General features: G+C 34.2%; 3 protein-coding genes across 11 annotated transcripts; all 3 read left to right on the top strand.

Moving 5' to 3' along the window:
* Positions 1-3,478: 3,478 nt before the first annotated feature.
* On the top strand, positions 3,479-4,875 carry LOC140962186 (uncharacterized). The gene is made up of 3 exons (XM_073421077.1): positions 3,479-3,715; positions 3,807-4,172; positions 4,412-4,875. Exons 1-3 carry the CDS (start codon positions 3,548-3,550, stop codon positions 4,793-4,795), a joined length of 918 nt encoding a protein of 305 aa, XP_073277178.1. The 5' UTR covers positions 3,479-3,547; the 3' UTR covers positions 4,796-4,875.
* A 2,955-nt stretch (positions 4,876-7,830) lies between these two features.
* LOC140961346 (uncharacterized) lies at positions 7,831-13,235 on the top strand. 9 transcript variants are annotated; one of them, XM_073419810.1, is made up of 13 exons: positions 7,831-8,029; positions 8,102-8,639; positions 8,721-8,777; positions 8,923-8,974; positions 9,060-9,133; positions 9,224-9,354; positions 9,867-9,990; positions 10,084-10,232; positions 10,338-10,535; positions 10,633-11,634; positions 11,831-11,917; positions 12,117-12,184; positions 12,960-13,235. In XM_073419810.1, exons 2-13 carry the CDS (start codon positions 8,615-8,617, stop codon positions 13,111-13,113), a joined length of 2,121 nt encoding a protein of 706 aa, XP_073275911.1. In that variant the 5' UTR covers positions 7,831-8,029; positions 8,102-8,614; the 3' UTR covers positions 13,114-13,235. The 9 variants fall into 9 exon arrangements, 8 of the variants coding, with proteins under 8 accessions (XP_073275911.1, XP_073275910.1, XP_073275914.1 ...); XM_073419812.1 differs by lacking the exon at positions 7,831-8,029 and adding an exon at positions 12,289-12,402 and having other exon boundaries at positions 8,088-8,639; positions 12,960-13,123; XM_073419809.1 differs by lacking the exon at positions 7,831-8,029 and having other exon boundaries at positions 8,081-8,639.
* Positions 13,236-15,670: 2,435 nt separating this feature from the next.
* Positions 15,671-20,050, top strand: LOC140961986 (thioredoxin-like 2, chloroplastic). Its single transcript, XM_073420802.1, has 4 exons — positions 15,671-16,158; positions 18,062-18,244; positions 18,938-19,102; positions 19,680-20,050. The coding sequence occupies exons 1-4, from the start codon at positions 15,943-15,945 to the stop codon at positions 19,815-19,817; spliced, it is 702 nt and encodes a 233-aa protein (XP_073276903.1). The 5' UTR covers positions 15,671-15,942; the 3' UTR covers positions 19,818-20,050.
* The last annotated feature ends 742 nt before the right edge of the window (positions 20,051-20,792 follow it).

A 20,792-nucleotide genomic window follows, 5' to 3' on the forward strand; every position in this document is an offset into this window, starting at 1 on the left:
TTGGGATTTTCAAGAACAAAATTGAAAAGTACTTTGCATTTCGACATACATAAATATTTTCGCATCATTTCTCCGTTGATGTTTCTTTTCTCTCCGTAACATTTAACAGTATTGATTCTAAACGTTGTCCATCTTGCCATCATAAATATTTAGTTATGTCCTATATCCCACAATTATATATATAAAGGGGTTTTTAATAAAATATTATAAAAATAATTAATTTTTATCAAACTATAGCAAAATGGAATACTTTTAAAATCTATAATGATCCTAGGAATAGAACCGACGAATTCTTCCTCGGACCCTTTTTAATAAAAATAAATGTGTTTTTTTTATTTAAAAAAAATGTTAAGCTCCACTATAATAAGTCTTTATTTATTTTACTTTAGTTTTTTCTGATCAATATATAATAACAATTGCTAATATATTTTAAAAGTAGATGATAAAATGATATTTACATTTTATAAAATATTAAATACGATCTATTTTTACTTTTGTATTAAAAATCGAAAAAACTCTTATGCTCCTTTTTAATTCCACCATATAAATAAACACTTTTAAAGTACCATTTTTTATTGCTATTTATTCTCAATTTTGGTGTGTGTGTGTGNATGCAACTTGTATTTTGGTATAATACAAGAAAGTAGCTACGTACACGTATCACACTCTTAATGTATAAACATAAATTATATATAGTTTTGAAATTAGTAATGGGCATAGTTTAAACGATGTTACCAATGCATTCTTTTTTAATTCAAGAAATTTCCTCTTTTTTTTTTTTGAGTTGCGGGAGGAAATTTTTATAAATGATTATCGAATTCGAGATTATGATATCTCACGAGATAACGTTGTCAGATAAAATACAAATTTTCATTTAGAAATCTAGCAATAGAATCGCCTAATTAACTAAAATTTTATTCCATACGCACGAATTAATAGAGTGAAAACTTTTGTTATATATAGTTACGTTATTTGAAAACGGTTGGGGTTGATGATAGAATAATCGAAATATGATGTTTGAAGGTTGAAAAGATTAGAGTTGCATAATTACTTTCATCTGTAATTTTTGGTAAACGACAATCGTTCAATCCTATATAAACTCAAAACTTAGCTATGGATTTTGACTTTTTTTTTCATCACATATAGTGCCACAAGCAAAAATCATAGTGTCAGATATTACCAATAATAACATGATGTCGGGTATTATTGACATAGTACTGGACAATGCCAACATGTTTGACACAATACTTAGAAGGTAGAACTCAAAATGGTTTTTAGCATTAAGAAAGATCGGGATCAAACTGAATCAGAAAACAAAAAACCTACTGAATTCTCGTCTGTATAATTACTTCGAACTGCTATTATATAATCCCAAATTAATAGTGATGCAGGGAAATCGGCAACGATTTGTTAGAAGAAAAACTCCTCAACCCCCAGCCATAAATAAATAAAAATGGTGCCGATATTGAGTTTAAGAAGAAGAATCGAGGACCATTTTTCCCAAAAACTGACACGAAGAAGACAGAATGGCCAAAATTAATCATGTTGGCGATGAACTGGATGAGGATATGAATCGAGAAACAATAAAGAAAAAGTGCGATCTTATTAATTAATGTGGGGAAGGAGTGGTGTTGCTGTCTTTTTGTCTGTCATAAGGCATACAATTAATGACTTTTGTCAATACTAAGGATCACCAGAAGATGCAGCCATGCAAGTAGCCATTTCCTCTTCACAAACTGCAACTCACACAAGAATACAACTTTCATTAATTATCTGCGCTGATCGAGAGCGTCAGTGATTATGTGTGTATGGGGTTTTTGCTTAAATATTACTGTATAAAAAGTAAGTGTATATATAATCTGTACTATTTCCATAACAGAAATCTTTAACGAGATGATAGTGGCTTATACCTGTTCAGTCAACTTTTACTCTCTCTTTTAAATATATATAAATTAATTTCCTATGTCACTAATATTTAGAGGGGAAATCTTTCTCTTTGGTCTGAAATATATATATGTTTGTTTTTTTACGATTTTGATTATCGATATTATCAAATTTTAATTTTAGTCTGTTATCTTTTTTTAATAGCAATTTGAGTTTTTTTCCGACGCTATATTGATGTCTGTAATATGACATTAGTACTCTCAATGAAAAATTACTAAAAATCGAAAGATACATGACTAAGACTGAAAATTGATAACATATATGACCAAAATTACAAAAAAAACATGCATACAAGACAAAAAATATATTTTTCAATTCCCTAATTAGAGAGTACTCATCTTATAAAGAGTGAATGACATTAATGGTTACCAAATATTGATTATCTTATTCATACAAAAACAAAATATACTAATATTCCGATATAAAAAAAATTCTCATCGAGGAAATATCTTAAATTTCTTCTACACAACTTTTGGGTACGTAAGTTCTATCCCCTTAATGTTATTAAAATTAACATAAAGAATTATCAGTGACAGCATTTACAGAAGATGCGGGTTTCCTATTCTGCCATCCTCTTATAATGGTTATAAAGAATTAATTAAATTACTTGTTTTGTTTTATTAACCCAAAAAAAATATAATAATATCAAAACTCAAAAATAATACCGTAAGAATCATATCTACAGAATTTCATTTTATACAAAAATTTAACATGTTTAAAATAAAATAAATTGGTATGAAAAATTGTACCTTATAAAGAAATGATAAATCGTTTTTTTTTTTTTTATCTTTTATGTTGGTCTCTTTAGAATTTTAATCTTCTATGTTATCGAATTTCAATTTTAATCCGCTATTTTTTATTTATTTTTGCAATTGTAATCCTTTTTTCGATGTAACACTGACGTGACATCAATGTAATGTTGATCTGATTCTAACTTGTATAGTATTACATCAACAATCTCAATGAAAAAGGACTAAAATTGACAAATTCAAAAGATGCAAAACTAAAAGTGAAATTTGATAAAAACAGATTATCAAAATTAATTTAGACAAACATATATGACCAAAAAACAATTTTCACTAAAGAACTCTAAAATTTCTACTTAACAGGTTTGAGTCATTAAGTTCTAACCCGTTAATAATGTTACTGAGCTGGTCCCTAAGGTTTGAGATCCAATTATAACAAATCTTTATGCACTAAAAAATCATAATGTAAGGCGCTGAAACAGAAACTTATGGAAAGTTAAAATATATGTGCAGTAATCGATATAAAAGTTTTAAGAGATAGGGTTCCGTCAAACGGTCGTGTGGTAGCATTCTCCTTCTTCCTTAGTTTTGTCCTTTTTAGACAATTTGTTTGGTCGTCATCAAGTCACGTGAATCTTTTATCACCTCTTTATATTTCAGGATCATATCCAATTTTACACTAAATTCTTTATTATATTACATACGTAAAAAATATAACAATATATTTAATAAAGATTTGAAATATATTCGATCGATCTGGTTTGTTTTCTTCGCTATAAATCATTTGTGATCCACCTTTGACATCTCTCAACTTACAAACCCTCATCCATTGCTAGCTTAGCTACTCTAACATAATCATGAACTTAAACATTTCTCCTTCACCTTTCGATGGAGAGCAGATCGATGAAGATCATCAAGATCACAACCCTCGTTTTTCATGCCAAGTTTTCTTCGATTCAACGGATCGAGATCCTACTAGATGTTATAATTATCATCAGTTTTATCAGCCTCATCACCATCCCGAGGTAGGGCAAAGGGTCTTTCTCAAGTTGAAATTTTATTTTACAAGTAATATTTTATTTTTGATTCACCATGATTTTCCAATCTTGATCATAGGATGATTGCTATTCGTATCATGGTGGATCGCCATACGACGACGATACCATTAATGGTAAGGCTCGTAGTTGCTTAAAATTAACTCTTTGGAGCGATCCCATGAAGTGGAAACCATCCAGAGTTGAGTCGATGCGCGAAACGAAGATGAATGTGGAGGAGGATCGGGTGGCTGTAAAAATAAATACAAGTGGCAGAAACAAGGTTCTTGAGGATCAGAAACTGCGGCCATCTTTTTCTTTGGAAACTGATTTAAGCAGCAACAGTTCTTGCAATATTGTTGTTAACACCACCCCCACGATTAGGGTTTGTTCTGATTGCAACACAACGAAGACTCCTCTTTGGAGAAGTGGCCCCAAAGGACCCAAGGCATAATTCTTTTCCTTCTTGTGTTGCGTGTGTGTGTGTGTGTATAGATAGATAGATCATCAGTACCATGCATGCTATCTACCTAGTCAAAATAGTTAAGATAGCTAGCCTGTCAGGGAAATTTTTTTTAAAAAAAAGTTTGTGGCTACAGAAAAATCTCTTTTTTAATTCTATATTTTCGCCTTTTTTCTTTGGGGAAATATATAAGATCACATTATAAATCGTGTTTGTTCATGCAGTCCCTTTGTAACGCGTGCGGAATTCGACAAAGGAAAGCGAGGAGGGCCATGGCCGCAGCTGCGGCGGCGGCGGCCGCTACAGTCATGGATGCTGCGGCTAATCGCCGGCCGCCACCAGTGTTGAAGATCAAGGTGCAACCGCAAAACAAACAAAAGATCAGCAAAATCTGGCATGGGCAAGATTCAAAATTCAAGAAACGCAGCAAAATTACCGCAACTGCTGACGGATCATCGTCATCATCCAATGTACCGAAGAAGCTCAATCTCGAGGATTTCTTGATAAAATTGAGCAAGAACTTGTCGTTCCAACGAGTGTTCCCGCAGGATGAGAAGGATGCTGCCATTCTGCTTATGGCTCTATCTTCCGGTCTCATTCATGGTTGAGCTAAATATATCAACAAATGAGGTTACTTAGTTATTTGTTTCATGATCCAAGATAGGATTAAAAATGTGTGAGTCTGTTTTTTTTTTTTTTTTTTTTTTTTTTTTTTTTTTTTTNGAAGATATGGTGATGAATGAGATTTGGTTGATTTTGTTTTTTGAGTTAATTTAATAATTAAGTGGCAAAATAAATTGTAAAATTATGGATGAACTTGTACAAGTGAATAACCTGATATGGATCTCTTGTTCATACTTCATCCATAAAACTTCTGATTTCCATTTCAATGAATTAAGTACTTTAATTATAAACCATGTGTTTATTATTTGTATATTTAATTAATTATTATTACTTCTCATGCATATATATGGCTCACATGCAAACTTTTATAATTCAAATCAATCTCTTAATTCTTAATATTTCAGAATTTCCCTTACTTAATAATAGATATAATATTAATCCTAAGATTTTAGTGCGAAAGTTATACACAATATTAATAAAATTATTATCCAACATATCTTAAACATAAATTAAAAAAGAAGTGACGCATAAAAGATAATTGTGCGAGTTCATATCGTAGTCCATTATTTTTAGGCAAAAACTTGTGTGAGACGATCTCATGGATCGTATTTTGTGAGACGATTCTCTTATTTGGGTCATCTATGAAAAAATATTATTTTTTATGCTAAGAGTATTATTTTTTATTGTGAATATCGGTAGGGTTGACCCGTCTCACAGATAAAGATTTATGAGATTGTCTCACAAGATAGTTACTCTTATTTTTAATTGTTACTAAACATTAATTAATTAGTATTTCAATATAAATATTTTAATCTTCTCTTAGATACTGCTTTTAATGTTCTCAGTTCTCGCGTACAATAAATTGAAGTAAATTGCTGAATTAAAAAATTTTAATCCAATATTTATATATTAAAAAATAAAAATAAACGAAGGTGTGATTGTGGGCCGGTCTGGCCTTTATCAAATAGGCCCATTTAAATCAGTCCCATGATAAGGGCCACTCTCTTGCAGTTACATGGCCCGATAGGCTTGGCCTGTTCGACTTCTCCTTCTGTTTTTCATTGGCCCAAGACCATAAAGCCTAAAGAGATGCGACATCAACGTTGCACATATAATCAAATTGCCAACACGAATTTCTTCACGAACAAGCAAATGGAAGAGAGGAAACTGGAGAATCAGATTTCAGGTGGAGCTGCTGTTAATCGTTACAAGATCCTTTGGCGGGTTTTTCTCATCGGAAACTTCGGTCTTGGAGGTTTGTCTCACTTTCTTGGGTTTTGCATTCGAGAAATATTGGCATTGTGAAGTGAACTTATGAGTTACTTGAGCCTCCACTATGGTCTTTATGTGGTTTGTCTGTTTGAACTTTACTTGGACAGTTTTTTTTTCATTGCTTTGAATTCTTGCAATGATGCATACGAGGTGTTTGTGTCAGAACCTACATTTTGATGTGAGATTTGCAGCATTAGCTTTTTTGTGATTTTCTCGTTCTTATGTTTATGTATGTTAGGCGATTGTAAAACGAAACGTCGATTATTTCCAAGATTGTGGACATGCATACTTGTTTTGCTACGTACAATAAATACATATAATTACCATAATTTGATCATACCTCGACAGACTTTCCGTGGGTCTCTCACGAATTTGAACCCGCTTTGCGTATGTAGTCTGTCAACTAGAGACATTGAGGTGGATCCAGCAGTAGTATGAAGTCTGACGATCCACCAACAAAAAAATATTAAAATTTTTTATCTAAATTTTCTAGGCTTAGATGCTTTATTCTTACTAGAATCTTGTTGGATGATTTGGAGTTGTTAAATAGCTTGTGCGTATTGTGCATGCTTGCTCTTTGTCTATGTGGAATCGCGGATTAGGAGCCTGGCTAACTCGTGAAAAAATTCACTTGGTAAGTACACTCAATTAATATCTCACATAGGAGTTTAGTCTCGCCTTTCTAAGTTTTTATTTTTGTATTCCAAGCCATATCTCTCCCCACCCAAGGTCTGTCTGCAGTCTGCCATCCATCTAGCCAACATAATTATTTTGTTATTCCTCCTCAAGATTTAAGTAAAATAAAGTTTTGGGATCCAACTTGAATTTATTTGAATAATGGCCCTCCATGGATTCACCTATGTAAGATGCAGCTAAAGTTAAGAGCTCGAATGGTGTGATCCCTCCATCACCCTTGTACGAGATCTCATAGTTCTTGTTATGTAAAGATACATTCATCTGGAACATTATTTGGAAGTATGAAGATCATGAAGAAATGTATGTTGCTTAATCGTATGATTGAAGGATTTTCCATCACATGTATCAATTATTACTATTTTGGCAATAGATCTTGAATTCTTCATACTTAAATTATAACCGTCAAATCTAGTACCCTTGCTTGAAAACTTATACTACAAAATAGCTTGTATGAGGAAGCTTTACCTCTGTGGTGGCTTTTCTAAATTACTGTAATCGAAAGTGTGATTTTGTTCTGAGACCAGATATTTCTTTTTCTAACAATCGAGATTGCATATCAGAAGTGCTACGGAACTTGCTAATTAGTGATTTTTCTTCCATTATGGGTGCAATTTAATCCAACTTTTGCCCACATGTAGCTTTTAAATATTCTTTCGTCTCTTTATATGCAGCTTTTGATATCTTGAAAAGCTTAAATAATTCATTTTTCTTTTTCCAGCCTACATGTTCGCACAGGCAGGTAAGAAAGAAAGAGTGAAAGAGAAAAAAGAAGCCACGGTTGAAGTTACTCCAACTCCAACTCCAACTCCAACTACAGTTACCACTCTCACTGACGAGGAACCAATATTCATCCAGCCTACTACACCACCAGTAATTGTTCGACAACCTATTCCTGAGGATCAGCAACGTGAGCTTTTCAAGTGGATGCTGGAAGAAAAAAGAATGGTGAAAACCAATAATCGAGAAAAGAAGTTACGGATAGACAAAGAGAAAGCCATTCTTAAGGAGTTTCTCCGTGCAAAAAGTATCCCAAGTGTTTGATGAGTGGTGGGACGTTCTTTGTATACAGAGCATGCTTCAGTTAGTTGTACTGTGATTCGCCCCTCTGCATATATATTTCATTAGAGACATTACTGCTATCTGTGGCATCATATTCTTGGATTATATGACTCAAGGAGCATCTTGTTTCGAACTATTAAGAGAGCCGAACTCTTGTACGTTTTTCAAATTTGTGATTCGGATGGAAAGAGGTGATTTCGTACTCTACAGACTGTAATGTTTTGTATGTCTTATGTTTTGATCGCAAATCTCAAAAGATGCAGAGCAAGCTTGATGATTTTCTTTGTAGACGTATGGCCATGAGTAACCGAACCATAAAAATGACGTAAATGAGTGACGACTTAATCTAAATTCGCTAATCCACACTCCTCCGTCGTTGACCGCCAATCAAAGGGGGAAAACACAGATAAAAAGACTCGGATAAAAAATTAAACCTTGACCCTTATTTTTTACAGCCATCACGAATGAAGGTAAGGTAAATTCAAGATTTCTGTCTGGGATTATTAGTTTTGATATTTTCAGAGCTGAGATGTCCATTATCAGACAAAGATATAGCAGTAGATTTGAGGACTTTGAGGTGGTAAATAATTTTGCTGAAGTAAATGGACCCCATCAAAGTCACACTTACTTCTAAATTCCATCCAACCTCATCCAACCGGCACCCACCCATTCTTATTTTTATTGTATGTCACGTTTCCGATTTTCTAAATGCAGAATTTAGCTGATTTAAGCTCCAAGAAGGTTGAGTCTGACATAGTAATATTTTCTTGGAGCCAATGCCGGGAACCATACAAGTTTCAGGTATAAATAGATAACCGCATTTCAATGCAGATTTCTTCTACTATTTTAACTCCATGTTGTGCTATTGGTTTATTATCGTAGTTCTGGAATTCAAGGGCATTTCTTCTTCATCAGACCCTTCTGCAATATCCGTCAAAGGTAAGTTGCTCAAACCAGCACTGATGCAAGAATTAATCATTTGTATAATACTTCGAATTTGAATTTTATGATTTTTTTGATTTTTTTTACTGAAGGGTTCCTCGATTATCTGTCTTCTTTACTGTTTTCTATTTTGCCCCATTAGTTTCCATCGGGAAAAGATGTAACCGGACTCGGGACAAGGGAGATTTCTTATTGTAATGACTCTAAACTTGGTTAAAATGTGATTTCTTTAGAAATTTTGGAGGTGTGATGAACAAAAAAAGTACTGATCTTTTACAGCCCTGTTGCTAAACTTACCGAGGAATTGGCTGTTACACTTGTGGATGACGAAGAAAATGAAATAGCATATACAGGTGCATTTATATATCAGTATTCTAATTAGACTCAGGTCACCCTATTCATTTTCCTGATAACAATTGAATTGTTTTTTCCATCGTGCATAGGCATTAGGATAATTCAAATAATTCAGAAGGGAACATGGGATGATGTTTTCTCGCTTGAAGGAGGCGGGCAAGTACATTTGAAATTACGATTTGTCCTCAACGACGAAGAGAAAAATCGCATTCGTGTTATGGTGTGGTACCTCTTAATCATTCTTCATTCCTATGTGATGCTAAGTGTGTTTGAAAAACATTTTTGCATATACTGAAGAAATAATCAAGGTGTTGATGTGTTGACCTCCCATTCGCAGTTAGGGTTGCATAGCTCAACTCTAGCATATTTTACTAGACCACGTGGTCTACAGGGGTGATATACTAAGTAGAGTGTCTGACCTGACATTAGATCATTGTCAAGAATTCTAGGATTATTTCAAATGTGCTTAGAAATAATGTCATGTTCTTTTCCACTACATCAGAAGCAGAAACACAATTGATTACTACCTTGTAATAAAGCAGAATCGTCATTTGTATCATTTTCTGCTTCATCAAATTGTAAGCTTGTTAACTAGATCTTGTTCTTCTGAACTCACCCTAATGAAGCTGAAACAATAAAAAAATCATCAATAAAACTTATAGAATCATTAGTTTCAAAACAGAAGTCCGCGAACTTATGAGATTATTATCTTCTGTTTTTGTTTACTTCAAGAGAGAATCTGCTATAAAAAAGAATCTTGCAACCACCTCCAACATTAACCTTGGTCGTTCAGAAAGCACTAGTTTGACTCGTAATTCTGAAGAGAAATCCACTCATAGTGAACAGAATGTCTCAGGTTAGTTCTCATTTGGGATATTTATAGCAAATGCTATCAAAGCTTCCTCTTTGGAGAAGTGTGTGATTATTTAAGACTGATTCCTTTTTCAAGATTCACAAACGAATTTCGAAACAGAAGTGGTGAGCCGTGAAGCTGAAGCCTCACCAGCCGATTCGCCAACGAGTTCTGAAGCATCCTCTGTTGGCTCAACATCTAGTTACCAAAAGGATCAAGAAATCATCCAAGAAACCGAAACCCCAGTTAAGAAATAAGCAGTCAGTAAATTGTTTATTGACAAAGTAAATAAAATGAACAGATTTTGGGTTACACCTTATAGTCAAGCTCTCCTGTTTAGAATGCTGCAGATTGCAGTCGAGATGCTTCCCTCGTCTACTTTTTCACGCGAAACAGAAACACAATCGTCTCAAGAACACAAAACCACACCAGCTGAGAAATTTGAAATGGAATTGCCTGTTGTCAAGTTAAATGATCCAGATCACATGGAGAAAGCCCCAAGCAGTGTGAGGAAAATGATAAGCGCATTTGAGAGTGGTCAACTTAAGGTGCTTGTATGATTTTTTAGTTTGTAGAGAGGTTTTTTCCCTCATATATAATACTTCTTTCTGGTTCCGATAAAAAAATTAGATTTTTCCCAAGCAGGATGTTAAATCCCTCAAAAGGCCTGCTTCTGTACTACCTGAACAGATAGTAGTTAGAAAGGAACATTCTTTACAGGGTCAAAATGAAAAGGGTGTCGCTCAATATACCAATCAAAGTTTGAGAAAACCCGAGGCTGCCCATCTTACTGAAAACTTGAGTCAAAACCTAAAAAATGTCGGTGGACAAGATGATCTTGTTTCAAGTGTCTCCCAACCTTTTCCAGACCTAATGGAGTCGAGTGAAAATACTTCAGAGGGACCTACTGTAGAAGAAAGTATTAGATCACCAGTTGCTTTAACAAGTTCCGATATACTGGAGCGGGATGTGGAAACATTCCTTGAATGGGCAGCATCGGCACAACCTGAACAGAGTATAGCTGGAAAGGAAGGTTATTTGGAGGACAAGGATGGGAAGGGCGTCGGTAAATTGACTGATCAAAGTTCAAGAGAATTTGAGGATACCCTGTTTACAGGACACTTGAATCAAATGATACCAAGTGTTGGTGGACTAGGAGACTTAGATTCAAGTCACACCGAACCATCCTTGGCCCCCAAGGATTTGGAGTCAACTGTTGCTCCAATGGAACTCAGTGGGGAAGAAAGTGATAGATCACCGGTTTATCAAACGAGGCAACCAGTTTCAGAAACAGCTACATGTTTGGGAAGAGAGTTCGAAGTACAATCTAAAGAAATAGAAGCTTATGATTCTTCTGATCCTTCAGCTGTAGAAGAAAAAGAATGTAAGACAAAAACAGGTCTTGAAGGTTCAAAAGTTACGGATATTCAAGGGACTTCAGATCAGAAACCAGAATTGCTGGACTTTGATAAAGAAGAATATAATTCCCCTGAAAGCTCTGGTTTATGGATATTCCCGCACAATGTGGGGCGTTTATGTATCACAACTGCTGGCAACCAAGTGATGAAAATAGTAGAGCTTCAACATGTTGAAGCCAATGCCCACCAAGAAAAGGAGGTTTCTTTGGAGTCAGAAATCTTGGAGCAGGTATAGTATCCTCAGTTTTGTAATTAAGATTCTACTGTCATCTCCTGCAAGGTTTCATTTTCGAAAAGTTGCAAAAAAGCGCCTCAGCTACTCGTATAGTTGTGTTATGAGTTACAGTATTTGCAGCTTCAAAAATGCATCTATGAATGGATCATAACATAGTATGATATATGCATATGTTATTGTTTTGTGTCAGCAATATGAAATACATGAAACGGACATTGGTAATATGCCAGAACCTGGTAGCTTTCCTGACGACTCCTGTAACATACTAATTGGGCAGGTAATGCCTTGCACATCAGATCATTGTTAGTTTGGACATATGAATGATGGCCTGATGGCCTATTCAGGTTGATATCATGGATTAAATATCTGTATCCAACTCAATCTTTCCTTTTATAATCAGTTTCATTGCGAATGGACATAACGTTCAGCAGAAAATTTACCGACTTTTAGTTTATATCATTTTATTTTTTTGGCAGGCTATCAAAATTGCTGTGATTCTTGGTTTTGGAGTACTAGTTCTTCTCACCTGGAAAAAGGAACCCCGGTATTTTCTTTTTTAAAAGTAAAAAATACCCCTTTCTTTTCCTAAAAAAATATGGCTTGTGTTAATCTCTCTTTTCTTCTCTGATAACTTTGAATGCTTTACAGGAAGAAAAAGTCTGAAGAAAATGATTTTTTCTTCACTATTCCAAATCACATTGATGAAAGAACACTAACCGAGTAACAACTTACAGTTCAACGGGAAATTCATATATAGATGAGGTCTGCTTTTTTTTTTTTTGCTAAACTATGTTGTCTGATTAAGCAACATAGCAAATTTTTGGTCTCAAAATTTTTCTTAATGGGTGATGTAGCTTGATATAGACAATACTGTCTACCAAAAATTGCATCATCTTGTATCTCCCTTTTCAAATAATTGAAGCTTATTCATACACTCTGCCTATATATCTTCCTCCTTTGCTTTTTTTCCTAATACATCATTTCTTTTTGTTACCCAAAAAAATTAAAATAGAAGCTTAAATTATAGTTGTTACATCAAAATATACACAGAAACTCCTATTAAACCGTCTCACGCATTTCCCAGGTTAAATTGCTGAGACGAATCTCCTACTTGACTCGAGTCAGACCTATGAAAAAGTAATATGAAATATATCCGTGAGCCGGTTGAGACCTACTCCAAAATACTGGGAAACTAAAATAGTCACCCTACAATCCCGAATATTTAGAATCTTACCCAATAAATGTTATACAAGCTAGCTAGAATAATTGTTTGTCGCATAATTTTAATTACCATCTATATCGACTATTCTTTTGTCTAGGTACCGATTAGGGGGAGGGGGAATCAACCACACAGCTCTCTTAAGACCAAAATTCAATCAGAAGAACATGCACGATGAATTGGAGTTCAAAGGAGTTGAACTTGATTTGAACCTCGAAAATAATCTACTGAATTTTCGAGTTGAGTTCAAGTAGTTCGTTGAGCCAGTTTTATCATTAACTTGATTCATAGCATATAATCAGAGTATGTATCATACAATCATACATTCAACATAAACGAATGTGCAATAATCTCATGAGGTAGTTCATTTAATTAATTAATTATTTATTTATTTATTTATTTATTTATTTATTGTGTATTTACAGTATGATTAATTAACTTGTTACAAATTATAATTACAAATGTAACGAATAACTTACAAAAATTCATATAAAATTATATTATTTTTGTGAAATATTTGAATAAAGGGTTTCACGACGTTGAAAATAAAAGAATTTATGCGCCACATATGTCTTGCAGTGGATCTCGGAACACAATTCGATCCTCATTTAAAAGAAAAGAAAAAGAAACACATATTATTCATACAAAAGTTAGCAAAAACTTGTGTGAGACGGTCTCACTGGTCATATTTTGTGAGACGGATCTCTTATTTGGGTCATCCATGAAAAAGTATTACTTTTTATGCTAAGAGTATCACTTTTTATTGTGAATATTGGTAGGATTGAGTCGATTGACCCGTCTCACAGATAAAGATTCGTGAGACCGTCTCACAAGAGACCTACTCTATTACAAATGTGGATTGGGAAAAGCCCCAAACTGACCCTTTGTAACGTAACAGATTGTTAACTTCGAACATGTTGTGCACTAAAGCTGACATGTGGTGTAGTAGATTTTGATGAATATCTATGGGTAAGTAACAGGTTTGCCGTTTAATTTAGGAAACGGGTCTTGTTTGCTCCGAACAGCGGACTTTACTCTTGTGAGCAAAATACCCTTTCACGAGTTCTTGTGTATTAGAATGGACATTCGGCACTCCACCTGAGCAAGATAGAGTGTATCAAAGAGCAGAAGGCGCAAGACAAATCGAACATTTGAGGAAAATTACCTCATCAAGATCCATGTTGATCTCAAGCCATTTTAGCGCTTTAACAATTACATCTAACTTGACCTGGTGAGCTTTATTCGGATCCTTCTGCTTTTGAATGATGCAACTGCCAGAATGGTTCAAAATAGATGTTTAAAATGGATGCTAGTTTCATCCAAACTAAGTTGATGTGTGATAACTTACATTTTTTTTAATCAATCGTTGGTAAACTTGAAGTTCTAACTTTTGTAGAACAAACGCCGATCTCAAGAACCTGATAATGACATATAAGGTCAAGCACTGAAAGACGATTGATCATCGTAATACTTAGCAACCTGTGTTCAAGGAATCTGAAGATACCTGTCCTCGTGTTCCTGAAAGGCATGTCTTAGAAGTCGAAGATCGCCTCTACTGAGAGCAAGCACAACATAGCTGTACTGCAGAAGTTTCAAGAAGTAAATTTCACAAGTATAAAAAAATTTCAGTATCATGCTAAATTGGGAACTAAAAAATGCAACTTAAGCAGCTGGAAATTTGAAATAAGATGAATTTTCTAGTAAAACCCGTGATATTCCACAGATAATCAATTTCATACTTGTCAGCAAACTGTCTAACTAAGAGGAAGAAAAAGTTATATAGAGATATTGTGAAAGGATTGGCATAATTGTGAACCACATCGTTTAGAGCACTAGATCTACCATTGAAATTCAGGTGCATAGTAAATAAAATTAGGAAATGCTTTGAGATATTCCAAATTCTACCCCATTAAGATTTATTAATTACATGTAAAGAAATGAAGGCGCTAACCGGACCTTATGTTTTCTTCTTTCCGATCATTGCAGTGTATTAATGCATATGATAACTTATGGTCTGCAGCCGGAAAGTTTTCATTGTATACCTCCAATCAACCAGTGTAATACATGTAAGTGACCTTATCCCTGACAAGAAACTCCTCAAAGTCAAAAATTCCAGCCGTTTCAATACTTCGTATCACACTGCGACATAAATGGACTGTCCCGAGCTTGAAATATATTTTAAAAAGTTAACAAGTCACATATAGAGCTCCCACACGTTTTGGTCCCTTTCCAGCAAGCACACCAAACACGTTCATGAGGAAAGAGCCAGAACCTTTCAATTTCTCTGGGGTTTTCCCAAATGATGCTAACTCTATATCAGCCTTCAAATCAAAGAATAACATAATCAGTTCACACCCCTTCTAATTGACCTAATGCTCATTAATTTACACTGACATAGATATATTTTATATCTTTATGTCAACTTAATGCTCATTAATTTACATCATATAACCGCAGTTTATTCTTTTTCAATACAAATTCCAAACACAATAGGATGGATTAAGAGATGAATATGATATCTTTGTATCCGTCTCATTCAAAAAGTTCTTTGAATTTGAACTTGAAATTAGTCTACGATACCTTCTTGTTTCGGATTTTCACCACGGGCTCCAAACCCATGGAGAAACAAGTTACAGGAATATTTTGCCACACTATTCTTACTTTCATGAAATGGAATACGAAAAAATTAATATCAAATATGAAGTTAGATTAAAGAAAATTATTATCAATGTTAACTTTTAATTTATAAAAGATTCTAAATATATATTAAAATTTATATTTATTTAGTTTTGAGTCGACCGTAGCAAGAAAGACTACGGTGCATTACCCACATTTTTTCCCGATGCTTCCTCCATTCTGGTTCACACAAATTTCTTTCTTTTTCAGCTAACTGCACACTCCCCGTGCCTCCAAATTCACAAACTCGCACACAAGAAAAGTGTGCGAGGAACCAGGAAAAAATCCCCCCATTTTTCTTTCCGTTGATGTAACACAGAAACGCACAGACGCCTATAGTATTTCCCGCACAAACCCAACTGTAAAACAAGAATTTCTTGTTCCCGACATACTTGTCTGTGTGTTTAATGGCCGATTTGATGAAATTGTCTTGCAATTCTCCGAGCTTTTCTTCTTCTATTTTAACAGCGTTTTCTTCGTCTTTGAATTCATCGCAAAGGGCCCTTTCTTTCAGCCAGAGATTACACAGAAGGATTGTTTCTGTTTCAGATATCTCATCTGTTGGTGGTGAATTTTTATCCCCAAATCCCTTCAAATCCAGCAAGCAATTAGCATCTTTCAAGGTAAAGGCTTCGACTTTCTTGAATTTTCAATTTGTTGTAACATGGGCCTGATGTTTTTAATGATATCAGTGTTTCTACTTACCGAGATTGGCGCGGCTGTATGCCATTAATTGATTGTGAACTTTGATGATGAATTTGCAATTTTTTATTATTAGTCGACTTAGAATATGATGAAATCCTCTGTTGATGAAATTTGTCTGTGTCACTACCTTTTTTTCTTGATGGCTTCTGATTGTGGGTTCATGGTGTTTACAATTGGTAACCAACTGATCGGTCGTTGTGCACATGGTCGTCAAATTATCTGAATGACTGAATTAGTGTTGTCTGGACATATATTTGAGCAGTGTTGTGAATTATTTGCTGATTTAATTGTTCCCTTCGGCGGTAGTTAAGCATCTTAATTATTTAGTAGATTGTTAAGTTCCTAGTGGTAGTTCGTCATCTAGATAAAGATGCTATTTTAAATGCGACAGCTTGTAGTTGGCTCAATTGTTTATTGGTTCACAAAATACAATCCTTCTTGCATGCTACCGGGACATTTACCCTCAACCAGATAATTCATCAGCGATGGCTCATTTCCTCTGTATCCACTTACTTGTAACCTGATGGTTCACTATGGTCAATAAGGATTTGGTTTAGATGAAAATGCCATGTATTAGGCATGTTTGCCAAAATGATGAGTTTTTGACAAAGAAGGTACGATTTTCTGTTAAAGTTTCTGTAAATGGTTTTGAATGGCATTGAAGTAAGCAGATTGAAGAGACCAAGGTAGGTAGTCAGTTAGATTCTTGCTGAAATACAGTTGTGCCAGAATACGGGATTGGTTTCCTTGTCCATTGTGATTTATCGATATTGTGTTTCTTTAAATATTGGATAAGTACTTGATGCAAGCTAACAAACAAGTGTATTTACTCCCACTGTTGGTGAATCACCTGTAGCTGGAATTGCTTTGAATTTTTCCTTATGGTTGCACAATTTTCTAAAAATAAATAAGCAGAGCAGATTGTCCAATTAAGACTTAGATATCTTCTATAGTTTGGTATGGTCTATTGTACTTCATGCTGTTTGATACACATTGAATTTAATAAGCGTCAGAATCCCATTTTATTTGCACACTTATTTTTTTGTACTCTTGGTTGACATGAAGTTATGCTTGCCGATCCGTTCGGATTGTTGACCGAAAGTCTGGATCTCATTTATTGTTTGGTAGTGCTGAATCCTAAAACCAGCTCGTAAGCGTGTTTTTTTAAATGATAGACCTAGAAAACATTTTTTTTGGAAACCAAAAAGGCTCTTCTTATAAAAAGTTTATGTATCCAAACACACTCATAATTGGCATGTAGTATTGTTATCTTTTTCATTGGGTTATCTTTTTCGTTCCAAGTAACGCAAGGTTATTGTAATGCCAATTTTTTTCTGAAATCAAATCTTCAGTAAATGCTTGAAATATTTGAACTGTTGGGTTTTAAATCCTTCAAATAGATTAATTTATATGTATGTCTTTTCCTCCTTGATTGAAGTTTCTTTTGTTTGCATTATCAAAAAACAGCTTGTTGCTATTTATAGCATTTGTTCAGTTTTTTGTTCGAGTTTCCTGAAACACAATGCGGCAAAGTCGTTACAAGAAAATCTAATGACCCATAATGTGTGGCCAACAATTAGATCACTCGGTAGGAAAATGATCCACAGTTTCTGGATTATGCTTCGATTGGGACAAATGGTTTCTATTCTTGTTACGGTCTACCTTCTGCATGTGTTCTATGAGAATGGTGAACTCTTGATAATTTGAAATTTGTACAATGGATGATCATGTTATAAAAATTTATAAAACAATGCTAAGTACATATAATACATCATTCTTTCTTCAGTTAATGACATCTATTCTCTTTGTGTCTATTATCAGATACAAGCAACTGTTACTGAAACTGAGCCACCCAAGTGGTGGGAAAGAAATGCGGGTCCGAATATGATCGATATTCATTCCACACAAGAATTTTTGAATGCTTTGAGTCAGGCTGGAGATAAGTTGGTTATAGTTGAGTTCTATGGGACGTGGTGTGCTTCTTGTCGAGCACTATTTCCTAAGGTAATATTCATCCAAGTATCTTACATCTCTTGCGCAATATAGGCTTTGATAGGATAATGCTTGCTCGGTGCTTAACGAGTATCTTTTTAATACATCAAGATGTAATTACATTCGATCAAATTTTAGGGTGTGTTTCTTACGTGTGGAATCAGATGGAGTCTTTAATACTGCTCTAATGTCAAATACTCCACGATATGGGTCCTCTATTCTTTTTAGGAATTGCCGATATCGGAGTCAGGATGAGAATGCATGAAATTGAATTTTATTTATTTTGGGGATCAAAACCAATATAAACTTAGAAATAGCAATCTAAAGATTTTTAAATAAATTATATCTAGAGATTTTACGAGACAGACAATTTTCACCTTTTCTATTTTGCAAGTGTACTTGTGGACTATGGTGAATTATTACTTCATTACTAAACCTAATTTACAAACTCATGTGATGTCCATGCCTCAAATAAATACATCAGTATATATTCTTGTAACTAACAAAAAAAGACTTAAGGGGGGCCTAAAAGAGAGCTTTCATTGTCCTCGGAGAAGGTGTCGTAGTAGAGTTAGCCTTACTCACTCTAGTCACCTTTTGGCTTAGAAAGTCCTTCGTCCTAGAGCTGGTAGAAGTAATAAAAGAGTATGAAGTCTTCAGATTTTCAATCTAGTGCAAAAGTGTAATTCAGTTTTCCGTTGTCAGCTATGCAGAACAGCCGAGGAACATCCCGATATTTTGTTCCTTAAAGTTAATTTTGATGAAAACAAGCCCATGTGCAAAAGTTTGAATGTAAAGGTTCTTCCTAATTTCCACTTCTACCGTGGGGCAGATGGACAGCTTGAGGCCTTCTCTTGTTCCCTAGCCAAAGTGAGTAAAACTTCTTCTGCACGTTTCTCCATCAATTTTTGTTCATCTAAGTACTTGTGTTTTAATGTTAAAACCCGAGGTTCAAGAATTTGCATTTGATTACACTGACCATTCAAGATTTGAACTACTTTTTTTTTTTGGGCATATGCTGTACCACATATTTTGACTTGTAAATATATCAAAGTCTCTTAGTGTCACCCTAATTAACATAAAATTGATCTATTCTAGCAAGGTCCTCTGTGGGTTTCAGTAAAAATGGAAAGGAAACAACTAACCATAGAAATAGTTGACATGGTGCTAACACGGTCCTACCTTGGTTTGTGGTAGAAGCATCAAAATATTTACAAGTCTGTGCCATGGTGGGAGTTACGCATAGATTGAGCTTGTGGGTCTGTGGTGCGACAAGCATTATATTTTATATAACTATTTTTTGTTAAAGAGCAAAAGAAATATGTAGAGTCTAATGTATGTGGATATTGGCACATTTAGATACAACTTATTCTGTATTATCTACTGTATGAATTTTTCTATATGATCATCAAAGAAATAACTTTCTACCACCAAAAACCAATGGCAGTTTCAGAAAATAAAGGATGCGATCGCATTACATAACACAGCTCGATGCAGCATTGGTCCACCTAGAGGTGTCGGAGATATCAACCTTGAAAACCTCTCGGCTCCTAAAGAGAAGCAACCTGAATCTTCTGTGACATAGTACTCTGTAATCCAAAAACTAGCCGTTTATAGTTGTGAATTTGTGTCTGACGTTCTCGAGGAATGCAATTGATTTCTAATAATTTTATGTGTAATATGAAATGCTAAGTTGGAAGCAAAGCTTTATGGTATCATTTTTTTGCGTTGTCTATATGTACGCACATATATATAGAGGTTTGTGGCCATTTTGCATCATTATTTAATTGAATGAAATCGATCCAAATCGTGCCTATAGAGGTGTTGTATTCTTGTTTCTGGATTCATTTCTTGTTTCTTTTTCTAGTTTAGCTGTTTTTTGAATGCTTGGGATTTGGTACTTCAAGGTTGGAGTATCGAAGAGATTTTCCGAAAAGACTACTGATATATAGCATGTCAAAATGTTTGTAGAAACTGATGTCTCAAGAATAGAGCTGTAAACGAATTAAATCGAGCTGAATATTAGTAAAAATTTAATATTCGAATTTAGCTCAAATTAAGTATATTCAAGTTTATTTTCAATTTGAAGCTTGAAAATTTTAAATTTTTTTTGTTCGAACTATTTCTCGGATATTTCGAACTATTGCTCGGATATTAAGGTTCGAAAATGAAGGTTTGAAAGCTCGAAATATATGTATATTTAATGTAAAATTATATTATATTAATAAAATATTAATGATCGCGATCGACTCGCGACTATCGAACAAAATAATTTTGGCTCGAGTTCGACTCGAAAAAAATTCGAATATGTTCGAATTCGATAAGTTAGATTATGAATCGAATATTTAACGAGTCAGCTCGAAAAAACTCATGAATCGGCTTGATTCATTTACAGCCCTAGTCACGAATTAACGGAACACAATGGGCAAGTAAAAAGTGTTATATTAATTCAGTGGTATTTATATAATATAATGAATATGTTTAAATTTTAAATATTATGATAAAAAAAAATTATTATATCGATAATGTTTATATCATTTGAGATAACACTAAAATGAAG

Source organism: Primulina huaijiensis, chromosome 16 (assembly GCF_012295235.1).
Source record: "Primulina huaijiensis isolate GDHJ02 chromosome 16, ASM1229523v2, whole genome shotgun sequence".
In the NCBI taxonomy this organism is placed as follows: Eukaryota; Viridiplantae; Streptophyta; class Magnoliopsida; order Lamiales; family Gesneriaceae; genus Primulina; species Primulina huaijiensis.